General features: G+C 48.0%; 1 protein-coding gene across 3 annotated transcripts in view; it reads right to left on the reverse strand.

Annotated features, from left to right (window-relative positions):
- Positions 1-20950, reverse strand: part of TRIO (trio Rho guanine nucleotide exchange factor) — a 4034553-nt gene that overhangs the window by 1586788 nt on the left and 2426815 nt on the right. For all 3 annotated transcript variants that reach the window (XM_078687660.1, XM_078687659.1, XM_078687661.1), the window contains exon 43: positions 12338-12430. In XM_078687660.1, coding sequence (XP_078543786.1) covers positions 12338-12430 — 93 coding nt within the window. The remainder of the gene's footprint in view (positions 1-12337; positions 12431-20950) is intronic.

Here is a 20950-nt window from a genome sequence, read left to right on the forward strand (position 1 = left end):
CCAGCCCAACGCCTGGAGATATTCTAAGGTAAGGAATCTAACTAACACGTTTCTTTCAGATGAGGGTCCCCAAGGACTGCATCACAAATTGTGCCACTCAAAGGGGCCTCTTACCAAGCACATGCAAACTGCCATTGCAGCCTGCATGTCTTGGTGCAGAGAAAAATAGAGTCGACATGGCACACACTTCTATTTGTATAGGTAAGTCACTCATACAGCAGAACATACAGCCCTATGGTGGGGTGTACAATTAAACAACAAAATGTAGCAGTGGGTCACAAAAAGAAATGACTAAGTAACTGAAAAAGGCAGGAGGGAGAACCCAAATTAGTGGTCAATCTAAATCAACTTATTACGTGACTAAATAATATAACACTAATCAAAAAAAGGGGTACTCTTTTCCATGTGAAAAAAATACCCATCAGTTGTCGATCGATACCGCCTTGTTCATCATCTGGGATCCTTCACACCAGGAAGGTAAGATTTTGTACCCACTGCAGATGAGGGAGATGTATACAACTCATCCGACCAGCGAGGCCCAGTGTTTTCTATAGTGTATCTAGGTGTAAAGTGACAACTGTAGAGCAGTGCACAAAAAAAAAGTTAAACAAATAACAAGTGAAAAGAAAGTGTGCTTCAATATCTAAAATTGGATAGTGAAGAGGCTAAAACAATTTAATAGACACCTCCTCACTCTCAAACCAATAAAGAGTGCGACAGTAGTAGTTTCAATAGATAGCTACTACTCAATGTGTGCGGTCAACATGTTTCTGCAGACTAAACGGAGCCCTGAGGGTATCCTGCTGCTTTCATCAGGACCATTATCGCTACTGCTCACTTTTTAGGTGAAAAAGATTTATCACCTGGGTATTAGATCGGTCAGCATTCTCCTGGCTTTAGGTCCCCAAAACATCAAGTAAATAGGAAACACACAGTCAGATACATGGTGATAACACATGTGTGGGCATATCTGCGTGAGTGGACGTGTCCCTGTGATATTTAAGCAGAACCTGAGTTATTACAAGTGCAAAGGGAAGCCATGATGAGTACATGGGCTGGACACTCATGTTTATGAGTTCCCCAGCTATAAGACGACTTCACTGTACCCCCAAGGTGTTTGGTACCTAAGAACTCGTCTTGATAAACCCACACTGATGCCAGTGGGAGATTAATTAAGGAATGCACCCATAGTGCACCTTAGAGGTGCCCCCTGAAAACATACTGACTACTAGTGTGTTGACTGACTGGTTTAGACCAACCAGTTACCAAAGACAGGTTTCTGACCTCTGAAGCTTCAAATACCCTCCCACCTTTGTTATGTGACCCAGGCCTCTCCAGATAGCGGAGATTCCCACCCTGCCTAATTCAGCCAGCACCACTCCTAGGCCAGGCCAGCTGAAGTAGACCCCACTTTTCAGAATCCTCCATCTTGTTTTGGACAGAATTAGCATTCTAGGGTCAAGGCTATGCCCACTTCCCACAAACAATGTCAAAACCTTAAACATAGGAAGCCCATTGGCCTACTACCTGTTACTCACATTAATGAACCTACTTCAGTGGCATCACTTTTTGGAAGGCTTGAAGAAAGTGTTCCCTCCTGTCCGGCTTCCTTCGCCTTCATGGGAATTGAATGTGGTGCTGTCCAGATTGATGAAGGAGCCTTTTGAACCTATTCATATGGCTTTGTTGCAGCACCTGTCCTGGAAGGCGGCGTTCCTCGTGGCCATCACATCCGCCCGCAGGGTGAGTGAAATTCAGGCGTTATGTTGCCAAGAACCTTATACTGTATTTCATGCTGCTAAGGTTGTTATGCATATTCACCCTAAATTTCTTCCTAAAGTTGTCTCTGATTTCCATGTTAACCAGACCATAACTTTATCTATGTTTTTTTAGAATCCTTCATCTCCAGCGGAAAGGTCTCTGCATTCCCTGGATGTTAGGAGGGGAAGATATTCGTAGGTCAGACCAATTGTTTATTAATTATGGATCAGTCAGGACCGGTCTTGCTACCTCAAAACATGTCCATCTCAAGGTGGATTGTGTCCTGTATACAATTGTGTTACCAAAAGGCTGATAAGACCTTAGGGGGTAAACCTAAGGCTCATTCCACCAGGGGCAAAGCTGCCACGACGTCTTTGCTACGTAATGTTCCCATTGCAGAAATCTGCAAGGCGGCCACTTGGAAGTCGGCCCATACCTTTGCTAAGCATTATTGTCTGGACACTGATGCCAGGACAGACGCTCAGGTTGGGCAGGCTTCGCTGCGAAATCTGTTCGCATAGTAGTGGTGTTATTTCTATTCTCTCCACCGCCGCTTTGGTGTGGGGATGGGCTTGCCATTCTATTCACTAGATTATGACTATACACAGAGTTCCCCTACTACAGAAGGAGTAGTTTCTGTCCTGTAACTCCAATTCTGTAGTAGGGGTATCTCTGTTATAGTCATAAGCGCCCGCCCTCCTCCCCGGTGGAGAAAGATATTATGTACGGAATGCTACAGGTCTGGCGTGTTACGCCTTCAAAAAGAACTGAAAGTAAAAGGGACCTGCTGTGCATTCTGGAATACTGAGAGAGTTCTGGAAAGTTCTCTTAAAGGCACAGTATCCTGTTCTGAGCCACATAATGGCAGCCTATGGGGCTTGTCTGTCCACTCCTTCCTCTCTATCATTCCAGAGGGCTTTGCTGGAAAAGGAAAGTTTTTCTCTGTGGAGAAATCTGGACAGGCTGTGCTGTTTGTGGGTTTTTGGTGGAATTTCTAGTTGAAGTACTGGGCAGTGTAGCCTGTGGATATAGGCTGCATTATCTGTATTTAAATTCTCTGTGCAGGTCTGCATTTTCTGACAACTTAAGAGATTATTTTTGATTGCTCCGGGGTCCACGCACATGGGCGGGACTATTCACTAGATTATGACTATACACAGAGATCCCCTACTACAGAACTCATGCTCTGGAAGGTCAGATCAGATCAGTCTCCCCAACAAAGTGTGAAGACACCAGGACCAACCGGAGTTGTGCAGTACCAACCCCCAGGGTACTGGATGCCCTGCACCAAACACCAACAGTGAGAGTCCAATCCGGACTCCCCCAGCGTCAGTACCAAGCAGCTATTGAGGAATATCGGGATCACTAAGACACAATTTGTGAGTTGCTCAGCTGACTCGAGTTTGTTCCTGCCAGTTGTTTGTACCGGACCACTGTGAGAAGTTGGCCTGGCATATGATGCCCACTATTCTAGTGGGCACCTTGCACCAGTCCTTATTGATGGTAGGTTTAAGACAACCTTTATAGAAAGCTATCCTAGTGGTAGCTGTGGAGAGCAGCCTTCAGGCTAAGTCTTGAAGGAATGTAAAGTAGCTTGTTTTACCAGTCTATAATCTCTTGAATGATCAAATGAAAGTACAGCACACAAGGTATATATCAAATATATATGTATTTATTCTAAACACAACCCCTCTAGTCTCTTTATGAGACTAGAGGCAAAACAAGAACTTTAAATAGCACAGAGTAAATAGCACAGTATACGTTTTGCCCTCGGGGCCTCACAAACCATATACTAAAATAGTGGTATAAGAACCACGTGAGGGATAGAAGCTAGGCCTAGGGCCTGTAGAACCGCTGGGGCAACCCCAAGGTAGGGATGCAGGAGACCCACGGGGACGCGTACAGTGTCTAAACACAGCCGCGAATAACTATTGACTTATATGGAGGAACAGCAAGTTACAATTTTAAAGATTAAGGACACTTCGGAGTGAACTACGATGGAAACCCTTTAGACTTAGACACTTTGAGAGTCAAGACCCACGGGAGCACCGGAGTACTCGTGTTACCTCACCCAGGGAAGCCGGGTGCATAGGTGTTGTTAGATTTGGGGGTCTCTAGCTGGCACAGGTAGGTACTTGTGACAAATAGGGACCCTCTCCTCTAGTCAGGGTAACGGGGATTACACTCCTAAAATAACCCCTGCTCTCCCTCTAGGTAGTGTGGTGCGGGCAGCCAAGGCTTATTTCAGAGACATTGTAAATTAAGCAGTTGTGACCACATACAGTAACCCAGTGACAACACTACAAATGGACACCACACAGGTTTTATATCAAGAACAAGTAGACTTTATATAGAGTTACCACAAGACCATAAACGACAAAAATACACACTATGATTACTTTAAGATGGTAGATTTAAGCTTACTTCAGTTCTTAGATGCAACACTTTGCGTCAATGTACCTTAAGTTGCGTTGTGCTTCCACGACAAGCAATGTCGCAGCGATGGGGAATGCGGCAAAGTTCAGGTACAAAGGAATAAAGACGTGAAGATCTTCCAGATGCGGCACGCTTCTCGGGGATGCGAGAAGTTCTCGGTTTGATGTGTGGACTACAGCGGCGACATCTACGATACGACGGCAGCAGCTCCAGCGGCGACACTCTTCTCCCACGATGCGTGAAGCTTCCGTTCGATGCGACAACTACAGCGGTGACATCCAAGATGCGACGGCAGCAGCTCAGACGGTGGCGTGCTTCTCGGGGATGCGGGGATGCGAGGTGCTCTTGGTTGATGCGGTGCAATGCGACAGTTCCAGCGGCGACACCCTCCTTCGGAGTTGCGCCGGCAGGCACAACGACAGTGACGCGCTCTGACCTCGTTGCGAGATTCTGCTCCTGATGCAGTGCAGTGCGACAACTACAGCGGCGACACCCTCCTTCGGAGTTGCGACGGCAGCAGCAGCGACACGCTTCCTCTTAGTTGCGGCACCCTTCTCTCCGATGCGGTGCAGTGCGACAGTTCCAGCGGCGACACCCTCCTTTGGAGTTGCGATGGCAGGCACAGCGACGGCGACACGCTTCTTCTCGTTGAGTCGCGCTAGTTGCTTGGGACTCGCAGTTCCTCAGAAGGCCCAAAACAGCAGCAGGCACTTCGACAAGAACTCTGGGGAGCTGAAGTCTGTTGTCCCTGAGACTTCAGCAGGAGGCAAGCTCTTTTCCAAGCCCTCGGAGATCCTTCACTAGTTGAAAGCAAAGTACACAAAGTTAATTTCTCCTCCCTTTGGCAGTAAGGCAACCACTGAAGGCCAATCCCCCAAACAGCAATTCAGCTTGGGAATAGTCTCTTCTCAGTTTCTTCCGGTTCCTCTCCTCAGTAAAGGTTTCTTCCTGTAGTCCAAAGTGATCTAATTTCATGGGATCAGGGTCCCAATATTTATACCCCAAAATCCTTTGTTCTCTGAGGGGAGAAGAGCCTTTGCTCAGTCCAAACCAGTTCTGAAGCACTCTGTTTACCAGACTTCTCCTTTCCTTTCACAGTGCAGGGCATGGACATCAGACGCCCCACAGGAGGTGGAGCCAGTATTGTAATAGGCAAGTACAGTCCTGGAGCACTTTGTTAACAGGACTCCTTCTCTTCTGCAGTGTGCAGGGCAGAGACATCAGCCGCTCCCCGGGGGGTGGAGCCAGCATTGTGGAAGGCAGGCACAGCCCTATTCAAGGTTCAGGTGCAACTCCTCCCTCCCATCTAGATGCAGATCTCTCTATTCACCACTGGGTGACTCAGCCTGTCAGATTCAGATTCAAAATGCTTTATTCGGTATATATAAGTATATGACCATATAGCAACAAACATCAGAACATAAAAAAGTACATATACAAAATATATTCAGCCCATGAATATGAATATCAGCAGCAATTCCTATATGTAAGTACATGATAAAGTGCAATTTTATCTTTATAACTATATCTATATAAAACATGTGCAAAATTTGCAATAAAGTGACACATGCTAACAATTAATAGAATATGTGCAAAATTAGCATTCGCAAAATGCAGTAGTCATCTTTTTAATTTATATGCAAAAACTAGCACTGATAAGATACAAAGGAATTGAAGCACAGATTTAAAAAGAAAGGTTAAAATGCAAAAATCACTGTTGCAATAATGTGCCTAAAAAATATACTTAAAGTACAAATCTAAGATTCATAGTGCCACTAGTGCAAGTACATAATAATGTGCAAAATTTGCCATAAAGTGACACATGCTAGAAATGGAAATATGTGCAAAGTTAGCATTCGGAAAGTGCAATGGTATTCTTTTAGTTTATGTGCAAAGAATAGCAAAAAAAATAACATTCATAGGGATTGGAACGTAGGTAATACATGGTTAAAATTCAGAATCACAACTACAATAATACACCCAGATTAAGTAAACTTAAAACACAGATCTAAAATTCATGATATCATTAATGCACTAGACACATAGTGTGGCTAAGGAGATTATTGTCTTTCCCTGTTATGGTAATATAAGACATTTAGTTCAATTTATTCATAAAATCATCGATTTCCGTACAGATATACATTTTAAAATATATGTTGCTGTGCAGAAACATATGACTGGACTCTGTAGATTAAACAATACCTGCATAGCTGTCTTAGTGCATCGTAAATTATTGGATAAAAAGATGGGTTTTAAATAATATTTCCTCATGGGAGTATAAAATTTGCAAAACAGCATACAATGACAGCTAATCTGGATAGATACTCCGTCACAAGGACAGGGAGAGGTGCTGTGCTGGTTAATCAGGGGGAATGCCACTAGATGGTGTACTATGCCCAAGCGAAAGCGAGTTAATACAAAACGCTGTGTGCTTTTTGTAACTGATGTTAAATATGATTGAAAGTCTTCGCTAACGCTATACTCCTGGTAAAGGATAAAAGTTTTTTGTTTCACGCATTCGGTAGATCTAATATTTTCCATATGTTTTACAAAGGATACTGCAAGCTGTTTTTAGATACACAGGCCACCAACTCAAGTTCGTGAAAGGCATCGATTTCATACAGCGTTTTATACCAGTATTTAATATGGCCAAGCCATGGTATACGTGAACAATAGTCGAGCCTTAAACAGTCAGTTATCACGTCCTGGGTACATTTTGTTTCGGTCTTAGACCAAATTGAACGCCATAGGGCCAATGGGCGCAGAGCTGTTAGGTCCTTGACATGTCTTAAGCCCACTTCCTTATGGATTATCACAGTGGAAGCCGAGGCCGGGGCACATAGCAAGCGTTTCAGGAATGAGTTCTCCTCATTCTGGATTAGCTTGCCACTTTGAGTATTGTAGCCCCAGACTCCAGCCCCATATAAGGCTGATGACAGACACCTTGAATTATAGATCGACACCATCTCGTTTATTCTCCGACCTTCTAACTTAGCAGCAAATCTAAAAACACTGCTGGTATTCCTAACCATTTTAAAACGTACGCTTTCTTGTTCGCTGGCTCACCTACCATCCCTGGAAAATGTAATACCGAGATAACAGAATTTTGTGACAGTTTCTAACTTATCCCCATCTAAATAAAAAGTCCTGTTTTTCCTAGTTTTCTTCCCACATGACATTACAAACGTTTTACCTTTATTTATTATTAATTTCCTGCTATTTATAAAAGTCTGAAATTTATTGATAAGACATTGCAGGCCATTTTGGGTGCGGGACAGGAGAACCTCGTCATCCGCGTACAACAATATTGGGATGGGGTTACCGTTAACAGTAGGGGCATCGGCTGGAATTAGTCTGAGTGTTTGGTCAATTTGATTTATAAATAAAGAAAATAAAAGGGGTGCCAAAACACATCCTTGCCGGATGCCTCTATTAATCTTAAAAAGTGGGGTACATTCTCCAGCTGGACCAAATCTAACTTTGCTGGACAAATTTTCATAGAGTCTCGCCAGAAAATGAATAATCTCGGGTGGTGCCCCCATATCTAATAAAACTGGCCATAAAAGAGAATGTTCAACTAAATCAAAAGCAGAAGTCAAATCTGCAAAACAGAAAAATAGGTTTCCTTATTTTGCTTTAGTGTATTTGCTAACAATGAGCTCGAGGTTTACGCACTGCTCCATCGTTCCCAACCCCCTTCTGAATCCGTACTGCACTGGGGATAAGATAGCATTTTTTTCAACCCAAATTTCTAGTCTCTCCAAGAGAACTCTACTGAGAACCTTAATTGACGAATCCAGAAGGGAGATGGGACGGTAATTGCATGCCTCTGACCTAGAGCCTTTCTTGAACAGGGGGACAATAATTGACTGACCCCATGTCCGTGGTAACCCATTTTCAGCCGCAGCATTGAACAGCCGTGTCAGTATAGGTGCCCATAGGTCCATTTCATGTTTATAGAGGTCCACTGGTACCCCAACGGGGCCAGGGGCTTTACTGCCCTTGCCTTTTCTAAGTCCCTCGTGTACCTCATTCAGGCTAATATTTAACTGCATATTCTGCCAATTCGATTTGTTTTCTTTAGTTAGGTCTAAAATTAACCCATCTGAATTAAAAATCCTAGAAAAATGAACTACCCAGGCACTACAACACACATGAGAGGTTATTTCGGGAATATTTTCATTTTTATAAAAAGAACAATTAATTGTTTCCCAAAATAACTTGTGATTTTTGGTAGAAGCCGCCATATCCAGATTGGCCCATGCCTCGTCTTGTAAACTCCTTTTTCCGCCTGGCTAACGAGGTCTTATAAATGTACAGGAATGTAAATGTACAGGAATTTAGAAGTGTGGCTCACTGGTTAGAGTAGGCAGACCTGGAAGCAGAGGTCAGCCCGGGACCAGGGTTCAATTCCCGGCTCGGCGGGGTCTTGAGTCCTAAAATGTCCATGGACTCAACAATTCTCGCTCCGGTGCCTACTCGATTCACGGGTTCACACTCTGCGACTCTGGGCAATAGCTTGCTTAATCTCCACAACGGCCCCTCGCGGCGGGATGCCTGGCTTTCACCTTGCGGATACCCTGCCGGGGTTATCTCACAGGGGAATACCAGGACGGGTTCCCTAAGCAAGCGCTTAGAAACCGCTTGGTGATTTGCGCTATATAAATTCCTGTACATTTAATGAGGTCTTATAGTTTAGGCGCTCTTCCCTAATTTTTACTATATCTCTGGGCTTGGCGTCTAGGGCGGTTTAAAGTTTAGTTAATGCCAAGGCACAGTTTTTGTCAATGAGAAAAAATTGAGAGAAGACCCCACAGGTTCCAGGGAACAGGGTACTAGTATCACTGTAAGTCAGAAAGGGCAATCCCTGGACACTATTCTCCAAAAGGCAAACTCTTGCCACCAATATTGTAACATTCATCATCCCACGCATACAAAAGTGTCAGCTAAATCACCGGTCACAAACTAAATCATAATGTTTACAATCTATTTTATTAAAAGAATATATGTTAAAAATTCAGTAAAATTAACTGAATACATCAATTTAAACACATCTCATGAGGGCATTGTTAAAACAAACCTTTTTTTAAAAAAAAAAACAGAAGAAAGGCATAATACACTTTCATATATAAAATATAGTAAGGAAACAATGTGTATATATTAAAAAAGAAGACCACAATAAATTTTTCAAATCCACACGAGTAGTCCCACAGTGTATCACAATTTAGACAAAACAAACAACATAACCCCTTTGCATTCAATAAAGCTCTTGATGTTGGTATCAAACATGTTGGAATCATACCCCCACCCCATAAACGGTGTGGGAGGTATGATTCTATGCACCGTAAAGCTCCTTTGGGAGGCCTTTGGTGCTCCCAGGACCAGTCTTACAGACCCGGTAAACAAGCTAGGGCTGCTGCCGGCCAAAAACACGTTTCTGCCCTCCTGCTGCTGAGTCAAGCTCGGGCAGGGGAAGGCAGAACAATAGGTATCCTGTCCCAAGGAAATGTGACCACCTCCCAGACAGGGTTTAGTGTATTGGGGCAGGCTAGGGTTGCTTGCCAAAGCCACATAATATGTGTGCAGGGCACACGTGGTGCACTCCATACATAGTCCAGTTGGCTGCTGCTCTGGCGCAAAACTGTACAAAGGACAGTGGAGTATCCTCCCCTTTCCCCAGCCCCTCCTTAGGGAGGGACCCCTGAATCATCCCAACCCTTTCCTTAGGGTGCCTAATGGCTTACTTGAGGGTGGGTCCCTAGATTCGTCGGGGGACAAGATTCATTTCAGACACCACTTCTTCTTCAACCATCTGGGCACTCTGGACTTTGCTGGACTTCGCTCTGGGCATCAATGCTGCAACCAGAAAGACTCCTGCTGCATCTGATTTCGCCACCCTGCTCATCTGCTGCAACGTCCGTACTTGTGCACCATTCAGAAACCTGACCGGTCTGCTGATCCTGGTCTCTCACCGACTCCGAATGTCTAAGCAACAAAAGTGGTGGTTCTTCACATCCTTCGAGACCTGCCCTGTCCTCTCACCAAGTTTGAGGCCAGTATTCCTCGTCGGAGCTGCAGGAACCTAGCCCCCGTGCCCCGCGTCAACTTGCAGTTGCAAAGACTTGTTGGCATCCTTCCACCAAGGACTTCGGGCTCCAAGTAGTCCCAACCTCATGCATCCCCAGTGACCAAGATCTTCGTCCTCACCGCCTCACTTGCACCGTGGGCCTGCATTCTTGGTGAGCTGCTCGAGGTCTTTTCATGACTCCAGTTCCTCCGGCCTGTTGTTCCTCTTGAAGGTCATCCTTGACTTCTTTGAGCTCCACTGATTACTCGGGCCTGCCAAGACTCCCCTGCTTTGGTGAGTCTCCTGGACTTTGCTGGTCCCAACACTGCACCTTCTTCAACTTCCATGTTGGTTGCAGTTGCTAAGGTTTGTTGATGCTCCAGCCGGACACCGACCCCACAGCTCGTGTACGGCTCCCGGTCTGCCACAGCGTTGCCTGGTCCACACAGCTGCAGTTTTAAGGTCACCGTTAGCTCTCCTGCAACACTCAACATCAGAGGAATTTGTCTTCCGTGCCTCCTGCTCACTCCTGAGTGGCACATACTCTGTCTCCTCTGCTTGCATGTTCTTCACAGCTTGAATCCACCTCTGGGCTCCACCTTCTCCAGGAGCGGCATCTTCCTGAAGTCCTCCACTGAGTTCGACAGCAGATTCCGACACCACTTCACACTTATGCAACTGGCTTCCCTGGTGCAGCTATCCTGGTTCCTAAGGTATCCACAGGTGAGGTGGCTCTCCAACCTTCTGTGTTCCACGGGGTTTCTTCAGGGTCCACTAGTAAGGGTGTTTATTCTTTAAAATTGAAACAGCGACTTACCCATTGACTTGCATCATTGATCCTGCAGTCATGTTCCCACTCTGCACACGGCCTCCTTGGGGCTCCGGGTTACTTACCTTAGGTGGTTCCTTTGGGTCCCTGTCACTTCTACTTCTCCTAGGTATAGGTTTGACATGAGTCATGATTCACATACCACTATTTTAGTATATGGTTTGGTCTCCCACTGGGCGTATGATAGTAAAGTTTCACTGTTCAAAGCGATCATGTTTCTTAGCTCTCCTTTGAGCTCAGGACTACTAGGTAATTTAGTAGCTGCAGTAGGATATGTCCACAAAGCACATAGTAGCTCTGCTGTATATACTATTGGCCTGATTCACAAAGGTAACTTACACTTTTGAGTACGTTTACTACTTTTTGCTTATCCACAAATTTCAAGTTCAAGTTACTATCGACCAAAAAAAATAAAGCATTAAGCCCTGCACCACACATGGCTAGCCACTAAACACACTCCCATAGAAAATAATAGAGCCATGGATTTCAAATAAACCCCATAGGACATAATGTTCAATTAAATATTTAAAATGTTAAAATATAAATAAATATTATGTAATGTTAAAGATACATAAAAATAGTATGTTTATTATTTCATTATAAAATATTTTAATACCCTATTTAAATTTAAAATGTAATGTAACTATAATTTTTACTAACATCACCCTAAATCATTTAAAATTAATTTGATACATCACTTTTATTAATTATTAATGCATAGTAATAAAAAAAATCTTTAAAGAAGGGAGCTTCGAGGACAGTAAGCGAAGGGGGTTGAAGAACTGTGAAGAGGTTAACACCGATACCTAATGCTCCATGCAACTTTCCACAATATGTCATGTTTTTAAGGATAGCTCACTCATCCAATGGCAACTCCTAAAAATGGCAACAGCACTTGGCTGAGGAGGTTTGTCCAAAATCTCACACTTCTATAGTACTTATGTATTTGCGTGTTTATTTACTGGTAACATGAGGTATCCAAGAAACTGTTACAGCTATCTGCAGTTGAGACCTACAGGGCATACCTCGAACATTTCATATATACGTAAATATTTGTATGAAATATATATTTATATCAATACATACATATATCAATATATTCATACAAAAAACTTCTGCTGATCAGGCTTGGAGACAACTTAACAGTATAGACCAATATTTAGACTATAATTTACAAATGAATACATGAAAAATACTCGAATTGGCAAGTACTGCTAAAATTGTACTCCAGTGTATCTTCTCACCTTCATCAGCAGCTGGTATTTCATAATTCTTTGTACTGGTTTTAAGAGCAAATCCATGAGCTGAAGTTTGTGACCAAGACGCTGCTTCAGTTCCTAATGTTAAAAATAAAAAACTTTCAAGCTTCCCCAGCCTAGGTACTCACTTCAAAAAGTAACTTGTGACAATACATTTACCTTTATACTGTCTTTGTTGCTAATACATTTCCATTTTGGAGTGATTAAAACATATTACAGGATGTATACAAAATCATGCAAGAAAAAAATAACTTACCTGCAGTAATGATATTTCTGCTGGATACATTATCTAACAACAGGTTCCTCACTTTATGAATAGCCACCAAGGGTCAGGCTGAATCTCAAAACAGTTCACCCCGCATCAGTCCTCCACTGTCACAAGGAGGCGTCATGCAACCTAAGTCACAACTCAGCCTAACAAACAAATTACTTACCTTCGGTAACGCATCATCTGGTAGAGACTCCATCTAGCTTCAGATTCCTTACCATTGAATTTCCCAGGCATTAGGCTGCATCCAGAAACTTTTGCTGAGCAATACCCTTGCGCGTGACGTCGGGTGGCTCCATTCGACTCCATGTGACATCGTCGGTAGCTTTGGTTATGACGTCACAGTGCCTATATAGGCACCACCCAGGCGCGCGGACGTCAGTACTTTTCGTATTTTCCATGCCAGTAGCATAGAGCTACGAAGTAACTGACGTAGTCGGGTGCAAAACCTAGAACCCTGAAGCACAAGTTACTTACCTTCGGTGACGATATATCTGTAAGAAAAAGTAGTTAGTATTAGATTGTGTGGAAGGCTGTGACTACCTTGGGCAGGAAAGAGGGTCACGTCCGCAACACAACTTTGTCCGGATGGACTGAAAGGAAAGGAGGCTTAGAAGAAAGGGCCTGGAGCTCACTCATTCTCCTGGCAGAGGTAATGGCAACCAGAAAAGCGGTCTTCAGAGTAAGGAGGCGAAGAGGACAGTTATGAAGCGGCTCAAAGGGAAAAGTTAGAACAAGGTTCAAGTCCCACTGAGGCATCACGAAAGGAACTGGAGGAAACATATGAGTGATGCCCTTCAAAAACCTACTTACAACCAGGGACTTGAACAAAGAGGGCTGATCAGGTAGCCTCAAGAATGTGGAAATGGCCAAGAGGTAGCCCTTCAGAGTGCCCAGAGCAGAGCCCTGCTGGGCAAGAGAGAGAAGAAAGCGGAGAACCTCTGAAAGAGGGGCAGAAAGGGGATCCACAGCCTTTGCTGTGCACCATGCCACAAATTTGTTCTACCTGCAGGCGTATAACGATTTCATGGAGGGACGCCTGGCTTCAGATTGACATTACAGACTTCAGGGGGCAAGTCAAATGGCCTCAACTGCCGCCGCTCAATCTCCACGCATGTAAGTGGAGACTGGAGAGGTTCGGATGGAGGACCGTCCCCTGCTGCTGCGACAGAAGATCCTCCTGAAGAGGCAGACGAATCGGGGGATCGACAGACATGCTGATATCAGAACCTCCGTGCCCAGTCCGGAGCCACAAGGATGACTTGGGCCCGGTCGTGCCTGATCTTCTTCAGCACTCTGGGCAGTAGTGGTATAGGCGGAAAGGAGTACAACAGACCGCAGCTCCACTCACGTCGAAAAGCGTCTCCGAGCAAGTGCCGCCTTGGAAATTCCAACGTGCAGAACTGATGACATTGCGCCTTCTCTTCTGTGGTGAATAGATCTAACCAAGGCTCTTCCCACTGCTGAAAGAGGCCTTGCGCCACGTCCGAGTTCAGACGCCATTCGTGATCCATCATGCACCGACGGCTGAGTTTGTCCACCCTGGCGTTCAGGGAACCTGCCAGGTGTTGAACCACCAGGGTCATGCCCTGATGTTCCAGCCACTGCCAGAGTCGCAGAGCCTCCTGGCATAGGGTCCACGACCCCACCCGCCCTGTTTGTTGCAGTACCACATGGCGGTGGTGTTGTCCGTGAACACCTTCACTACACTCCCCCAGACAGAGGGGAGGAATGCCTTCAGTGCAAGTCGGATCGCCCGCAGCTCCAGAAGGTTGCTATGGAGCTGGGACTTCGCCGGAGATCAGAGGCCCCTGATCTCCGCCTCTCCCATGTGGCCTCCCCAGGCCTGGGGGGACGCATCCGTCAAAACTACGTGCTCCGGTTGGGGTAGGGAGAGGGATCTGCCGCTGACCCAATCGTGGTCCGTGAGCCACCACTGCAACTGTCTTGCAGTGCCCTCCGAGATCAAGACATGGTCAGACAAGTTGCCCTGATGCAGGGCCCACTGAAACTTCAGGTCCCACCGCAGAGCCCGCATCCACCATCAGAATCAGAGCCTGAATATCCCGAACCCGCTGTTGGGGAGGATAAACCCAAAACTGTGGCGAGTCTAGAACCGCTCCGATGAAGAGGAGCTTCTGAGAGGGACACAGGTGCGACTTCGGCACATTGATGGAGAACCCCAGCAGGTGTAGGAGGTCAGCCGTAGTCTGGAGGAGGCTGACGACTGTCTGGGGTGAGCCTGCCTTCAACAACCAGTCGTCGAGGTAGGGGAAGACTGACACCCCTAACCTGCGCAGATGAGCTGCAACCACCGCCATCACTTTCGTGAACACCCGTGGGGCCACTGGTATGGCCGAAGGGGAGCACGGTAAACTGAAAGTGCTTGTGGCCTACCATGAAACGCAGGTAGCACCGGTGGGCCGGCAGGACGGGGATGTGGAAATAAGCGTCCTGCAAGTCCAACGCTACCATCCAGTCTCCTGGGACCATGGCAGCTAAGACCTGAGCCAGTGTCAGCATCTTGAACCTCTCCTTCCGGAGGAAGCCGTTGACGTTCCGCAGGTCCAAGAAAGGGCGTAGGCCCCTTTTGCCCTTCTTGGGAACCAGAAAGTAGTGGGAGTAACAACCACACCCTACTTCTGGCCCAGGAACGCGCTCGATGGCCCCCTTGGCCAAGAGGGCCGTAACTTCCTCTCGCAGAAGATTCAAGTGATCCCCCGACACGCGGTGGTACTGCGGTGGCATGGCTGGAGGGGTCGCCTCTAAGGGGAGGGAGTAGCCCCTTCGGACAATTTACAGCACCCACCTGTCCGATGTGATGTTGCGCCAGTGGAGGAGGTGATGGCGAACCCTGCCCCCCACTGGCGTCTCGTGGGCCTGAAAGCTCGGACTAGGAGGGCTTTGAGGCGGATGCTGCGGGGTGGATGAGGACTGGCCTCGCCGTTGTCCCCAGGCACCGCCACGGCGGGTACCACGTCTGCCACCGCGTTGGATGTTAGTCTGCGGCCCGTGGCTGGCAGGACGTGTGGGGGCGCCCCTTCCTTGGCCACGAAAGGGGCGAAAGGCAGCAGATTGCTGGTGCAGGGCCGACAGGCCCAAGGACTTGGCCGTAGCCCTGGAGTCTTTAAAGTGCTCAAGTGCACTGTCTGCCTTGTCGCCAAAGAGGCGACGGCCATCAAACGGCATGTCCATAAGAGTGTTTTGGACATCAGACGAAAAGTTGGCGGACCTCAGCCAGGCGTGGCAACGAATCGCCACCGTCGTTGCCATCGCTCTACCCAGCGAGTACATTGTATCCAGCCCACATCTGATGGAGTACCGTGCCGCATCTCGACCCTCCGCAAGGGCTTGGGCGAGTTTAGTCCAGGCCTCCTCCGGACATTGTGGCAGCACGTCCGCGACCGTGTCCAACAGAGAGTGGGTATAACAGCCCAAGAGGCACGCAGTGTTAACTGACCGCAACCCCAAACTCATGGAGGAGAACATATTTTTGCCATACTGTTCGTACCTCTTGGATTCCCGATCGGGGGGAGCCATTGGGAATGCAGTCTGGGAGTTAGAGGCCTGGAAGACCAGACTTTCGGGAGTGGGGTGGGTGGACAGGAAGCAAGGGTCGCCCGGAGCCGGGCGGTGGCGTCTGGCCACGTTCCAATCTACAGGGAGACCTGTAGCGGGCCTGGACCAGGTGCCCAGAAGAACGTCAGACAAGGCCTCATTAGACGACAACAGAGCTTGTTTGCGGTTTAAGGACCTCAGTGAGGAGGTTAGTCCTCACGGCCGCGACGGGGAGTTCAAGGGATAAGGCCTTGGCCGCCCACGTCAACACCACACTATAGGCTGCCCCCTCCTCCGTAGCCACGGTAGGAGGGGAGACAAAACCAGTGTCTGGCGAAGTGTCCAGACCACTGGCATCCCCTAGCTCACCTGCCCAGTCCTGATAAGACTGGCACTCACGTGCCAGAGGGTCCTCGGACCCCTCCCAATCCGCCTTGCCACCCATCTCCTGGTACTCAGGGTCAAATGATGGGGCCGGGTCATAGAAGAAAAAATCTCCCATCGGCGTCAAAATCGGTGTCGGAACCGGACCGAGGGGGGGACTGGGGACGGCGTCGGCCGTGGACGGCGCTGAGTCGACACCCTAGGAGCCGGCGCCGGCGAGGTCATAAGGTTGACCAGCGACGACCCGGATCCGTACCCAGCGGGGCCCTGCGGCGCTGGGACCGAAGTCGCCGATGGCGCCGGGGCCGAAGCACCCGATGGCGCCGGGGCCAAAGCCCCCGGCCCAGTTGGGCTCCCAGTCGGGCCGCTGGGCCCGAAGGCGCCGTGGAACCCGACGGAGGAGTGAGCGACCTCAAGGCCATGAGGAAGGCTTCAATCTCCCCCGGTGTCGCGTTCGTCCCAGGGACTGGCGGGTATGGAGCAGGCCGCGATGCCTGCGGCTCCAGCGGAGCCGCGTAGGCGGTCTCACCCAAACCCCCGGCCGCGTCACGCGGAGTCGGAAGAGCGATCTCGCCTCTTCGACTTCTTGTGCCGCTTACCTGAGGACTTGGAGCCCGAGGAGTGGTGACGAACCTCCGAGCCGTGAGGACTCCGGCCCCGCGACTGGTCCCTCGACCTCCTTCCGGACCGGCGCGGGCCGATTGCCGGAGCTCGAGGCGCTTGCAGGACCACTCCCCCCAGCCTTCGACGTTAAGGCCCGGCAGTCGGGGCACGACTTGTCATCGTGGTCGGGCCCCAGGCAATGAAGACACCGGCGATGGGGGTCGGTAACCGACATCGGTCGGTTGCAATCGACGCAGGGCTTGTAGCCAGGCATCCCTACCGGCACCGTGGGAGTCGTTCGACTTTGAAAAATGATCAAAAAAGATCAAAACGTTTAGTCAAAAAGTGACTAAGGGTACCACTGTTCCCGGATCGGCGCTTGCTGGCGCTGAAAAAATAGGAACTGATGTCAGCGCGCGAGGGCGGCGTCTAAGTACTCCGGCAACGTCATCCCGGCACCAACGACGCCGACGACGGACGCAGAGCCGCAGACGACGCCTACCGACGCGCAAGGGTACTGCTACGCAAAAGTTTCCGGATCCAGTCTGACGCCTGGGGATATTCTAAGGTAAGGAATCTAATACTAACTGTTTCTTTCAGATAGGGGAAACAACCCTAGTCCTGCCACATCAGTCCGCAAAGCGGGGAGGCATAGGTGGGGCTGTAAGGAATCTGCAGCTAGATAAAGTCTCTACCAGATAAGGCGTTACCGAAGGTAAGTAACTTGTTCATCTGATAGAGACTTCTAGCTGCAGATTCCTTACCTTTGAATCAGATATCCGAGCCATAAAATCCCGGCGGTGGGTTGTGTACTCATGATCAAGACTAAGAAGTCTTGCAGGACTGAACAGGCAAAGAGCCCGTCCCTGTGCACATGACCATCAAGGCAATAATGTTTTGCGAACATGTGCAATGATGCCCACGTTGCTGCCTGACAGCTGTCTCAGACTGGGACACACCGAACCAAGGTTGTAGTTGCAGCCTTTCTCCTGGTGGAATGGGCCCTTAATCCCTGAGGGGGCTGCTTCTTCACCAAGGCGAAACAAATTTTAATGCTGAGAATGACCCAGTTGGAGATTGTCCTTTTTTGCACTGTCCTTTCCTTCTTCGCTCCCACATACCCCACAAAGAGTTGGTCATCTGTCTGGAACTCTTTTGTGCGGTCACGGTAGAAGGACAACACTTTTTTTGGGTCCAGTCAGCGGAGGCGCTCCTCTCCCTTAGACGGATGTGGGGGAGCCAAGAAGGTGGGCAAAGTGATGGATTGACCCAGATAAAATGGAGTCGCAACCTTTGGAAAAAAAGATGCCCTGGTGCGAAGCACCACCTTGTCCGGAAAGGACATAAGATAAGGAGGTGAGCTGGATAATGCCTGCAATTCACTCACTCTCCAGGCCGATGTAATCGCCACCAAAAAGGCTGTTTTGATGGTCAACGACTGGAGGGGACAATTGTGCAAAGGCTCGAAACTAGCACACATCAGGTAAGTGAGGACCAAATTAAGGTCCCATTGTGGCATAACAAAGGGCGTAAGTGGAAATAAATGGTCCAGCCCCTTCAGAAATCTATTTACTATAGAAGATTTAAAGAGATAAGGTTGGTCTGACAGCTGCAGACAGAGCAGGGAGGTAACCTTTGAGAGAACCCAAAGCAGAATCCTGCTGGGCAAGAGTTAGAATGAATAAAAGGACAAAGGAAAGAGGAGCAGAAAGAGGGTCAATGGACCTTTCTGTACAGTATAATACAAATTGCTGCCAACAGCAGGCGTATACCGTCTTAGTGGAGGGCCACCTGGCCGCCAAAATATCATTACAGACTTTGGGAGGAAGATCAAAAGCTATCAACGGCTCAATCTCCAAGCATAGAGGCACAGAGATGACAGGTTCCGGTCGATAACCCTCCCCTGCTGCTACGATAGAAGATCCTTCTGAAGGGGCAGCCTGATTGGAGAATAGGCACTCACGCTCAGAAGCTCTGGATACCAGACTCTCCTTGCAAAATCCGGTGCCACAAGAATTACTTGGGCCCGGTCACTCCTGATCTTATTTAGAACCCTGGGTAGGAGTGGTATGCATACACCAGGCCTGAGTTCCACTGGCAACGAAACTCGTCGCAGAGCGATAGCCACAGTAGAAACTAAAGCAAGCAGTACTGCTGACATTTTGCTTTCTTTTTGGAGGCGAACAAATCTAACCAAGTTTCTCCCCACTGCTGAAAGAGACCTTGCACCTCCTCCGACTGGAGACGCCATTCGTGATCCTGAAGGCATCGACGATTGAGATCATCCTTCCTGGCGTTCAGGGAATCTGCCAGGTGTTGAACCACCAGGGTTATGCCCTGCAGCTCCAGCCAAGTCCAGAGATGCAGGGCCTCTTAACAAAGGGTCCACGACCCCACCCCGTCCTGCTTGTTGCAGTACCACAGGGCGGTGGTGTTGTCCATGAACACCTGCACCAGCTGCCCCTTGACAGAGGGAAGAAATGCTTTCAATGTCAACTGTATCACTCGGAGCCCCAACAAGTTTATGTGGAGTCCCGTCTCCGCGACAGATAAGTGACCCCTGATCGCCACCTCTCCCATGTGGCTGCCCCATCTGAGAAGTAACGCATCTGTTACAACTGTAAAATCTGGTTGGGGAAGGGAGAGAGGCCTGCCGTGGACCCAATTGTGTTTTGTTAACCACCACTGCAGATCCTTCGCAGTTCCTTCCGAGATCTGAACAAAGTTGGTGAGATTTCTCTGATGCGGTGCCCATTAGAACTTCAATTCCCACTGCAGAGCCTGCATAAACCATCGGGAATGTCTTACCAACAGGATGCAGGAGGCCATGAGGCCCAACAGCCTCAGAGACAGTCTCACCAAAATCCAGGATAGAGGCTGAAATATTGGAATCATAACCTGGATATCCTGGACTCGCTGCTCAGGAGGATAAGCCTGAAACTGCACTGTGTCCAGAACAGCTCAGATGAAAAGGAGTAACTTCGGCAAGTTTATAGAGAACAGCAGCGAATGCACGAGGATCGCCATAGTCTGAAGGTGGAAGACGACTGCCGGGGCAAGGACGCCTTCAACAGCCAGTCGTCGATGTAGGGGTTGTCTGACACTTCTAAACTGTGCAGATGAGCTGCAACCACTGCCATCACCTTGGGGAATACCTGAGGGACAATTGGAAGACCGAAAGAGAGCATAGTAAACTGAAAGTTCTCGCTGCCTACCTTGAACCGCAGGCAACGCCTGTGGCCCGGCAGAATGGGAATGTGAAAATACTCATCCTGCAGGTCCAACGTCACCATCCAGTCTTCTTGGTCTAGAGCAGAAAAGACCTGAGCCAAAGTCAGCATTTTTAATTTCTTTTTTTGTTTTAAACAAATTTTATTTGTCAGTTTGCATATATCACGCAGAGCACTGCACACCAGAGTCATCTGCCAAAGCATACTTGAATTTCTTTTTTTTGAGGAAGAGATTGATGGTCAGAAGATCCAAAATGGGCCGAAGCTCCTTGTTCGTCTTCGGAATCAGAACATAGCAAGAATAACAGCCACTGTCTACTTCTGAAGCTAGGACCCTTTCTATGGCTTCTTTGGCCTAAAGAGCTGTAACTTCCTCTTGGAACAACTTTACATGATCTTCGGCCAGCCGTTCCTGACTTGGCGGAATAGGAGGAGAAAAAGAAAGGAAGAGACTAGCCCTCCTGGACGATATGTAAGACCCACTTGTCTGTTGTTATAGATCTCCAGCGGGTGATATGATGAAGAATTCTCCCAACCACTGGCGTAGTGCGGTCC

Source organism: Lissotriton helveticus, chromosome 4_1, assembly GCF_964261635.1.
Source record: "Lissotriton helveticus chromosome 4_1, aLisHel1.1, whole genome shotgun sequence".
Lineage (NCBI taxonomy): Eukaryota > Metazoa > Chordata > Amphibia > Caudata > Salamandridae > Lissotriton > Lissotriton helveticus.